General features: G+C 39.3%; 2 protein-coding genes across 8 annotated transcripts; one reads left to right on the forward strand and one right to left on the reverse strand.

Annotated features, from left to right (window-relative positions):
* Positions 1-213: 213 nt before the first annotated feature.
* On the forward strand, positions 214-8,646 carry LOC141592071 (uncharacterized). 7 transcript variants are annotated; one of them, XM_074412639.1, is made up of 11 exons: positions 215-976; positions 2,220-2,520; positions 5,073-5,159; positions 5,310-5,338; positions 5,579-5,607; positions 5,700-5,737; positions 6,447-6,560; positions 6,643-6,723; positions 7,018-7,092; positions 8,026-8,427; positions 8,558-8,646. In XM_074412639.1, the coding sequence occupies exons 1-7, from the start codon at positions 396-398 to the stop codon at positions 6,468-6,470; spliced, it is 1,089 nt and encodes a 362-aa protein (XP_074268740.1). In that variant the 5' UTR covers positions 215-395; the 3' UTR covers positions 6,471-6,560; positions 6,643-6,723; positions 7,018-7,092; positions 8,026-8,427; positions 8,558-8,646. The 7 variants fall into 7 exon arrangements, with proteins under 7 accessions (XP_074268736.1, XP_074268740.1, XP_074268737.1 ...); XM_074412636.1 differs by lacking the exons at positions 5,579-5,607; positions 8,026-8,427; positions 8,558-8,646 and adding an exon at positions 7,869-7,967 and having other exon boundaries at positions 5,310-5,430; XM_074412641.1 differs by lacking the exons at positions 5,310-5,338; positions 5,579-5,607 and having other exon boundaries at positions 216-976.
* Positions 3,296-4,257, reverse strand: LOC141592072 (uncharacterized). Its single transcript, XM_074412642.1, has 2 exons — positions 4,183-4,257; positions 3,296-4,109 (listed from the first exon to the last, which is right to left on the reverse strand). The coding sequence occupies exon 2, from the start codon at positions 4,023-4,025 to the stop codon at positions 3,366-3,368; it is 660 nt and encodes a 219-aa protein (XP_074268743.1). The 5' UTR covers positions 4,026-4,109; positions 4,183-4,257; the 3' UTR covers positions 3,296-3,365.
* Positions 8,647-10,083: the final 1,437 nt, after the last annotated feature.

Raw genomic sequence — 10,083 nt, forward strand, 5'->3', positions numbered from 1 at the left:
AACTCTTTCATATCTTTTAACATATTTCCATATAACCTCTATTATTGAACACGATTAAAAAGTGGAAAACAATTAAAGGAGAAACAATTTTGTAACCCGTGCAACGCACGGGCACAAAATCTAGTAGATAATATGAGAAGTCTCACCCTTGCGGATGTTCTAAAACCCCATTTTTTTCAACGTCTGCTCCTAAAGTTAATAAAGCATGAGACCCTTACACTTTGACGCAAGAGGCCATTATACTTTATCCATACACCGGAACTAGTAGCCTCCAATCCAATTCCAAGTTCCACCAGCCTCCTCAACAAAACAAACTCTCCGTCCTCATGTTTCTCATTTTGATTGATGTCAACAAGCCTTTTAAAACCCTGAATTCTTGACTTGATTACACTCCCATGGCTTCCAGTATCCCATCTAGCAACCCTCTCAACTTCTCCTTCTTCCACAAAAGAACTCATTTTAACCCTTCTATCACCTCTCTTTCCCTCAAACTACCCCATTCCAACTTAACCTCTAACGCCACCCTCCAAAACCCCATTTCCACTCCTTCACATTTTCACATTTGCCCTCACTTTCACTCCAATCTCCTCCCTCCAAGAGCAACCCAAAAGGGCAATTCAGAGATTTTCAACAATGAGTTCAAAGTTGCAATTATTGAAGAGAAACAACACCAAGCAGTGAAAACAGTGTTGTGGGTGTTGTTTTGGGCATCAGTTTCTCTAGCTGTTTATGCTTTTTCTAAAGATCCTAAGGCTTCTGCCATTGCTTCTTCAACTTCAGTTTCCACTGATTCTTCAATTAAAGCATCTAACTCTGGGTTGAAAATTGCTGCTTCTTTGAGGGGGTTAGGGTGGCCTGATGAAGCTGTTGTCCTATCTCTTGCTACTCTCCCTGTAATCGAGCTTCGTGGGGCGATTCCTGTTGGTTATTGGATGCAACTCAACCCTTTCCTTCTCACTCTTTTATCCATTTTCGGGTCAGTATTTATTTTTAGTTTGGGAGTAAACTCAAATGGTTTACTTTGAATTCATTTTCTTTCAAATGGAAACAACCTCATTGTGTTGCTAACACAGGGACAAGGTTGCGTGCATTTGACCCCCTTACCCTGCAAATTTTGGGAGACTGCTGTCTTAGTCGACTCCAAGTTTGCTATGTTGTTGTTGAACAAGGCTCTGCATGTAATTCTTATGGTATATGATAAGGGTTCTATTTTATACATAATTTAATCATAGTGTTATTAGGTTGTTGCCACTCCTGACTATTTTTGCTACTGATTTGGTACTTTTTCTATGTAAATAATGAGCTCCATTGTTAGGTGTCTGACTCAATCTCGGGGCTTATAACATTCCTTACCTTCGAATCAAATGTCTTATCAGGACTCTAGGGTGAGATTGTACGCTTTTGGAGATCAATCTCAAGTTTAGATCTGTTTTGGTTTATGGAGTTGATGTTAGTATGCTGAAGTGAATTGTTGACTATTTTGCATTATGAATTAGAAACCAAACATGAAAAGTTGCAGTTAGCTTCTACTTCCTGTTCCAGGAAACCTCTTTAGCAAATGGATCTTCAGGAATAAAGATCATCACAATGCCGATCACATTCCGGGAGTGTCTTCAGTAGTTTGAGTAATCTACCATCACATTTCCTTTGGTGATGTTGTAAGAATCTTACACTTCCTCTTGCCACATTCCAGAGAGTTTTGAGTTTTGTGAAATTTTCTGTGGGATGACCTTTTGACATACTCCTTAAGTCTGTAGTAGTTTACATCCATGTAGGTCAATAAATTTGAAGAGGGTAAATACAATTGAATGGCTTACTTGATGAAGGCCTTCTTAATTTAGTGGTCAGAGCCATTTATGGTCTCCAAAATTTTGCCAAATTGATATGTCCTGGTATATTACTGATTGAGTGTTGACTATGTCATTATGTTGAATATATAAACAAATTGATACGGAGTACTATTAATCTATTATAGGAATGCCGCCTTGTTCATTTTGCCTTATGTGAATGTGTGAAACCTTTCTGGGTGGGAAGTCGGTTGTGCTCCTTATACACTTGAGTATCGCTAATGGTATTACGACACTCCATCCTAAATCTAAGAATCTGAAGCTTTTCCACAAAGTAGCGGAGCCTGACACTCAGAATATTTCTAATTGAGTCAAAATAACATAGGGAGTAGTCGGAATTATGACGATCTAGTTTCGTTATTCAATTTGCAGGAACATGATTCCAGTTCCATTCATCATACTCTACTTGAAAAAGTTTGCTACTTTTCTTGCTGGGAAGAGCCACACTGTTTCCAAAGTTTTGGACCTGCTATTTGAGAGGGCGAAGAACAAGGCGGGCCCAATAGAAGAGTTCCAATGGCTTGGTCTAATGTTGTTTGTGGCTGTCCCCTTCCCGGGGACAGGAGCGTGGACTGGTGCAATCATTGCTTCGGTGCTAGACATGCCCTTCTGGTCTGCACTGTCGGCAAATTTCTTAGGCGTGGTCCTGGCCGGACTTCTAGTGAATCTTCTGGTAAATCTCGCTCAAAGTACGCCGTTATAACTGGTGTTATTCTCTTTTTCGTTTCAACGTTTATGTGGAGTATCCTTCGGAGTCTTAGTAGGTCTTCATCGAAATGATCTGTCATTTGTAATCAATTTGCTCTCTTTCATTCTACCTTGTCAATGTGTCTTGAGATTCTAGATGAATAAGAAACAAGCTAACTTATTTTGTGGCCTCTGATTCCAGACCGTCATTCTTAATTTCTTGCTAGCTTGAGACTAGTTTATGATGTGGATGACCGTTATGTTGCGGAAGATGTATGTCGTAGCATTTGGAAATATCATACTCGCATTGAATTTACATATTTTTTTTTTTCGGAAATTGCATGCGGTGCCCTTGGGGTTTGACATTCTACCCGAAATACCCAATTTTTTTGATCCGGGATCTTTAAAATGCCATAACTCGTGTTTACGAGTTTAGAAAGAACGATTTTTTTTTTTTTTCAAATTGATCATCTTTCCGAGAACTACGATTTGGAAAAAAAATTGTCATATTTGGATCCCGTGGCTAGGAGGTTTTGGATGTCAGCGCGCCTAGGCGCAAGGCGCACTGAGGTGCCAACTCGCATCCGACACTTCGAACGGTCAATTTGAGAAAAAAACATCGTCACTTTCCGGCATCGGGTGCATTTTTTTTTTTGCTTTCCCAAATTGTTCTATAACACACTTTGATATCCAAAACTTTGGAGAGATAGTCTCTTGCTAATTTATTGAGAGACCGCTTTTGTCGTACCATTTGTTTACTTTTTCGTACCCCTTTTATCATTGCGAATACACAAGTTAGACTAATCAGTAGAATCATTCAAAGCATCGTCTCTAGTTCAAATACCCGCTGTAGTAAACTACTGTACTATCCCTAACAGGCATCCCAAGCCTATCCAGTCGACCTGAACCAGGGTACGCTTTGCTACTGAAACTGGCTTGCATCATCGACATCCTTGGCTCGTTTGACCGAGGGTGGTGCTCACCTAAGCCATGAACTGAATACCTCTTAGTTGACCTCGTTGGTCTCTCATAATGAGGTCTCTGCTTAGGGGCACTGAGAGACCTCGCCTTTGCCCTTGATGACTCCGTGTAGGCCATATAGCTAGGGCAGTCTGAGTACCCACTAAGGAAGCTTCTAGAACCATCTAGAGAGGTAGCTGAGTTGAATTGTGGGCTGTTTTCGGCTGTACAGTAGGGCCCGTCATCAGTCTCTTCAGCAAACTTGAGAGGGTTTAGTGATTGGACTACTTCACATGAACCCAATGGGCTGGGAACCGTATGGTGAGCCGTTGAGTCCTTTGAGGTAGTGTAACTGTGGGTAGGTTGGTCTGAGGTTAGGAGTCCAGAATGAGGAGACTCAAAGAGAGGTCTTCTTCTGAGGTTCCGGGGTCTCCCTGTGTCTATCTCGAGTATTCTGTCTGCTCGATCTTCGTCCGTCTTGCATGTTCTAGTAGAGGAGGTGACTAATGGGTCGGATGTCAGCTCATCCATTCGAGGGTCTGACCATGATGAGCCGAAGTTGGATTTATCTTGGTGTATAGTATTTGTCCGGCTACTTGATCTCGAACCGTTTCTCTGATGCAAGGAAATCAAATCAGTAAGACTCTATCTTTATAAGCCAGTATGGAAGGGAGGAAATAAGTTGTACCTTGATCTTTGGTGATTGGTCCTGCTTTGTACTTCTACCGCAAACAGATTGCTGCTCTAATTGTTCTGGCGTTAGAGGCCCCTGAATTTTTAATTAATCAGTAAACTGTAAAAGGATGACAAAATATCATCCGACGGATATTCCCATATGGGTTGCGACAGATATGCCCGTCACAAATGAGAATTTGTGTTAGATATCAGCCTGTGTTGGGTGCTTGGTTACTTTTAACCGATTTTGAATAAAAACATTACATGAAAGCGAACTAGGTAAGTGAGAAAACAATGGCCTGTGAAGTCGATCTTTACATGAAGAAAGTCTGACAAACCAAGTGGGGTTTTTTGCGCTTCAACAAGTCAACAACCACTTCACTTTGCTACTTACTACTCCACTTACTGCTAGTGCTAATTGTATTATTGAGTTCCCAATTTAATCCTAAACTCTTAAAAAGTTTATACTTCCTACTACTATTCATATGAATAGTGCCGCTGAAATCCTCACCATCCGTTGGTTTCTTCTTTTCAATCTCCTCCCTCCATTTCACTTGCATTTTCGTCCACTGCTTTATCACATTTTCTTCTGTTCTCATCCACTCCTCTCCCTTTCATTCTTCACTTTACTCCTCCTCTAATCTCTCTTCTCTCGACGCTGATACCACGGTCAGTCAGTCATGATGATGAACTGGCATGAGACGATGGCGGTGATGCTGATGATGACGACGATAGGTTTGTTTTCTGGGCCATTATCATTTTTCTATTTTGTTGTTGATTAGTTCACTCTTTGTTTTCTGTTTGTGCCATGTTATGGCCTTGAGTCACTCGTTAGTGGGTTGATTGAAGTGGGTTGATTGAAGTGCCTCATTGCTAATTTTCTGTTGGTTCTTATTGCTATAGGATGGATCACTTGGTAAACATTGGTGTCGGTCCATGGTTATGCAATTCACTTCATCAATAAGCTCATTTCCTCTCAAATTAGCAATGGTATTATGAGTTCATATTCATTCTCATTTTATTTGTTTCTCCTTTTTAGCAAATCTATTCATACATGCCTTTTTCTGTGCGTGTAATATGTTGAATTTCAACTACTTTTTACTGAATATTAATTAATTGTTTACATGTTCGAACATGAAGTTTATTATTTGGGATGAAGCATATATCAGGTATGCAGGCATTAGTGCATTATTATGGTTTCTGGCTTTCTTTTATGCAATTCACTTCATCAATAAGCTCATTTCCTCTCAAATTAGCAATGGTGTTATGAGTTCATATTCATTCTCATTTTATTTGTTTCTCCTTTTTAGCAAATCTATTCATACATGCCTTTTTCTGTGCGTGTAATATGTTGAATTTCAACTACTTTCTTGAATATTAATTAATTGTTTACATGTTCGAACATGAAGTTTATTATTTGGGATGAAGCATATATCAGGTATGCAGGCATTAGTGCATTATTATGGTTTCTGGCTTTCTTGTTATAAAAAATGGGTATTCACTAAGAAAGTAGGCTCATTGATTTGACAGGCACAAGCTTGGATATATTTTCGTCGCAAAAGAGTCTGGTTAGGTTTCCCTCATTGCTGACTTTACATTTGTTTTCATTGTGTGATTTTGTATGTTTGTTAATTGCATATAAGTTTGGTCGAATGTTGTATAGCTGTTATTGCTACAACTGTGTGAGGGATTGTGTATCAAAGATGTCAGAACATCAGTTACTTAAGTTGCCTTAATTTAAGTTATGATGATTATGGTGGTGCTTTATTAAGGGTAGCATTGCTACTATATGGACCGTTTGTGGATAGCTCGGTTCATTGTTTAAAACAACTGTGAAAAGAGTGCTGTCAGTCTACTCATTATCTTCCCCAAGTTCAGGGAGTGAATAGAACTGTTGATGCCTTGTATATATGTGTTTTATGGTCATTAATTATCCAGAGAGCTCACCCACATATCACTGTGACAAGAGTAACACTTATTTTGACTTCCATTTTTGTTGTTTGACTGGTGCTTGAGTGTGCAAAGGACATGAGCCTGGGGCTGCAGTTGGCCGGGTGAGTTGGAGTTCATTCACTGCCTTAGGTGATTTTAGGTGTTGAGAAATGTGGTTGTCGTTTGGTTTTGGAGGGATTGCAGGTATCACCGATAGGTCATTTGGTTTTGAATGGTATGTTAGTTTTATTTGATTCTGGTTATGCTTTGATTTTTGTTGCAGCACAGTCATTGTGTCTTAAACTGTTGTACAGTGGTCGTGCTAATCTGATACTGTGTCTACAGATACTCATGGCGTCCAAGCTTTAAGCACCTGGTCATCTGTGGTGGATTCGAACCCTTAGCTGCCTGTGTTGGCCCGTCGCTGAATGTGATCATTTAGTTTGTTCGTCACTTACTGTATGTGAACCTTTTTGTTTGCTCCCCTATTTCCTTTACATCACTTTCCTCGGCTTGCGCTTACATCTGCTTACTGTTGCAGTCACAGCGCGGTTTGGGGTTACCTGTTTGTATTTGTTGCTCGGCTAGGATTGCCGATCCTGCTGGCTGTTGCAATACCCGGGTACCGTTTCTGTTCGTTTCTTCTTAATTATGAGGTGTTGTTCTAAATGTATGTTTAATTCTCCCTTTAAAGGATTACTAATAAGATTATAAGGTTTTGTTGCGGATCAATCATGACTTGTCTTATATCGAAACTCAAGGGTGTTTACTATTTCGTAGGTTTGGCTCTTCTTCACTATTCTGATTTGTTGGTTTGCCTCATGCTTCAGCTGTTGCTGTCACTCATTCATCTTTGCTGCTGCATCTGTCCAATTTTTCTTAGCTATTGCTTATTAAATTTTTGCGAATTTCTCAGGAATGTGACTATCTTAGAGCTTTAGCTTTGCCTCGCCTTCAGGTCTCTACTGTGGTTGACACTAAAACTGGAAAGGTTTGTACGGTCCTTTTTTTAATTTATTTCCTAATGATCAACCATCCTTTGTTTTATCATTTACCCTTTGTGTCTCTGCTGCTGATGCATACTCTTTTGTACCTGTGCTCATAGCCATAGGAAGGTGTAACAAAATTGCGGTGGTTGAGATGGATCAGTCCGCATATCTCTTTAATATTCGAATGCGGAATAGGCTAATGAGTAATGAGCTCATATAACTGTAGAATGTAGACAGACTGACAGAGTGACTCAAGAAAGGAAGAAAGGGGAAACCTTAGCCATCATATTGAAGTGTTTGTTACTCCTAATTGTCTTTTTTTTTTCCTCTGCTATGGCCTTCCAAACTTGTTGCACATGCTCTATATATGCTGAAAGTCATGCTTGGTTCTAGCTCATGTTTGTAGGGCGTGAGTGTGTTGTGACTTGTGTACCATTCCATATTATAGTTCCCTTCATATCCGCTTTCATGCTCAAATTCCTTTCTTGTTCAGTTTGGTATACTAGGATGAATGTGCAGATGCAGACTTCATACCCATTTTCATGCTCAAATTCCTTGTTCAGATTGTTATGTCCTTTCAAATCTGGCAGATGTATACAATTTTTTCATTCTTTTTTCCCCTTATTTCTGAATTATTTGGCTCTTCTGTTGGTCAACAAAATAGAAACTACCATGGTAGTGTGGCACTGATGACATCTTGGTCTTAGTGGGAGCCATAAACACAAGAATGCAACATGTTTCGAGAAATTCGCCATATTAAGAGTTTCTTTTGACGCAGGAACCTGAGCTTCCATATGGATTCCACAACTGATATATTTTAAGTATTAAGAAAGGCCTTCCTGCCTGTCTGCTTTCCACGCATCAGATGGAAACTTGCTGCATTGCATTCAATTTTTTTTTTTTTTTTTTTTTTTTTTTTTTTTTTTTTTGATAAGGTAAGGAAACTAGGTTAATCGAAATCAACCTATAACATCCTCGCGGATGAAAGCGGTAAAAGAAAGACAGCCTTTCAAATTACCAAAGAAGAAAGCTGCATTGCATTCAATTGATCAGCAATCTTTCATTCTACACTGCTAGAGGCCTAGAGTTGTCTTTTTGACCAGAATGCTCATCCTTGGATTAATCAAATCACCATGCCATGCACTCTACCTTCCATCATTGCGGCTCAATGATTTTTGTCCTGCCATGTCTTCTTATCCTGAAAGCGTGCTGTATGAAAGGCAGAAGCATGCTTCACACTGACAGAATTGAGACTTTGGTTTAGAATTTTATGTGCCAACCTTGATTTAGACTCCATGCTACAATTGTACATCCTTGAGTGCATCAGCCGTTCTCAGGTGTTGTACATTTTTTGGTTATTGTCAGGGAAAAAATTGTAATTTGGCTGATAGAACTCCTAAGCTGCAGCTGTAGTGCTTACTATTCTTATGATATACTATCTACTAATTTAATCTATCTTTTATGTAGGGTATGCTTTTGTTTACTATGAAGATGAGCGTGACGCTGAGGATGCCGTTCGTAAGCTTGACAGATATCCATTTGGTTATGACCGGCGTAAGCTGTCGGTGGAGTGGGCTAGGGTAAGTACTACTATCCTGAGTAACTCTTTGAAACCAAATCTACAGCTCCTCTTTTGATAACAGATCTACAGCTTATTTCTGTTGCATTCATAGCATTTGATTTTCCTGGATTATAGTAACCACCTCGTACAGTGTGATCTATTTTGCTAGCTGTGCCTTGTGTCTTCCTTTTTGTTCTAGACGTCTAACGGGATGTAGTAGCCTACGTTGCGTTTTATCTATATTGTTTCCGAGTGACGCCTTTTGTCTTCCCATTTTGGTTTCTCTAATACATATTATTTGTGTTCCTTTCAGAGTTCTTCCATCGGTTTTTTTAAATAGCTTACTAAGTTTGGTTTCTTTATTTTCTGCTTTGAAATATCTGTATCTGCTGTTTTTCTCTGCATTATCACTTTTTAATAGATTATTCAGTTTTTACCTTGCTTTCATACAGGTGCGTGCATGGAATGCAGGTGCCGTGGTTTCGGATTCGAAAAGGTTTCTGAGCTTCTATTCTTTGTATATTGCGGCTTTCTTGTTTTTGTCCTGCTCAAATTATTTGGCATCGAATATTATTTGTTATTCAATTACATTTCTCGCTGTATCTTAACTTTGTGTTTATTTGCCTTGTTGAATCTTTTGCTTTACAACTCTTTCTTGCGTCCTTATTTATTTTCACTATTATTACGGTATTTCTGCTCGTTTCAGTTACTGTGTATTTGTTGACGAGTGCAGCGATGCGAAGATTATTTCCTGGGGCTGGAATTGCAGACATTAGCCTGGTGCTGAAGATGTTGATAATTTTCCTAAAAGGTAACCTATTCAGCGTCTTTTTTATTGCTCAATTTGTTCATCTGTTCATTTGTCTATGTATTTCCAATATCGTTTAACCTCCTTCTCGTCGACGTACAGGTTGTGCAGGCTTCCACATCAGGTGGATTCGTTCATATGCCGTTTAAGCCATTATACCCTGCGGTTTTAAAACGTTGTGTAAGTGGAAATGAGATAGAGCTTGGGTCAGTTTGATACATCCTCTCCACTCCACTGCTTTCTTTCAGACTTTGATTACTTTTTTTTTTTTTAATTGTAAACAAAACAGTGGGGTGTAACTAGCTGTCTCAATTATTTCAACTGTAATTTTAGTTTGCCCGCCTTCCTTTTATCCGTCTTTATCTCAAATTTAGGGTTTAAACGAAGCTTGTGGTGAACGATGGCGAGTGTGATAGTCGCACTGGTAGTGCTAAAGATCCCTGCTAGAATGGTAACGTAACAACCTAATCTTTGTCTTCCATTCTCTACCTATCCTTATTCTTTTTTAATTTCTCCTTTTTCCCTGCTTTTTTGTCCCAAATATCCAGGCTTAGATAGATAGGAAAAGTTCTTTTGTGTGATCTGCCGCATAACACAGACTAAAACAATGGACCTCGCCTTTTT

Source organism: Silene latifolia, chromosome 7 (genome assembly GCF_048544455.1).
Source record: "Silene latifolia isolate original U9 population chromosome 7, ASM4854445v1, whole genome shotgun sequence".
NCBI classification, from domain to species: domain Eukaryota; kingdom Viridiplantae; phylum Streptophyta; class Magnoliopsida; order Caryophyllales; family Caryophyllaceae; genus Silene; species Silene latifolia.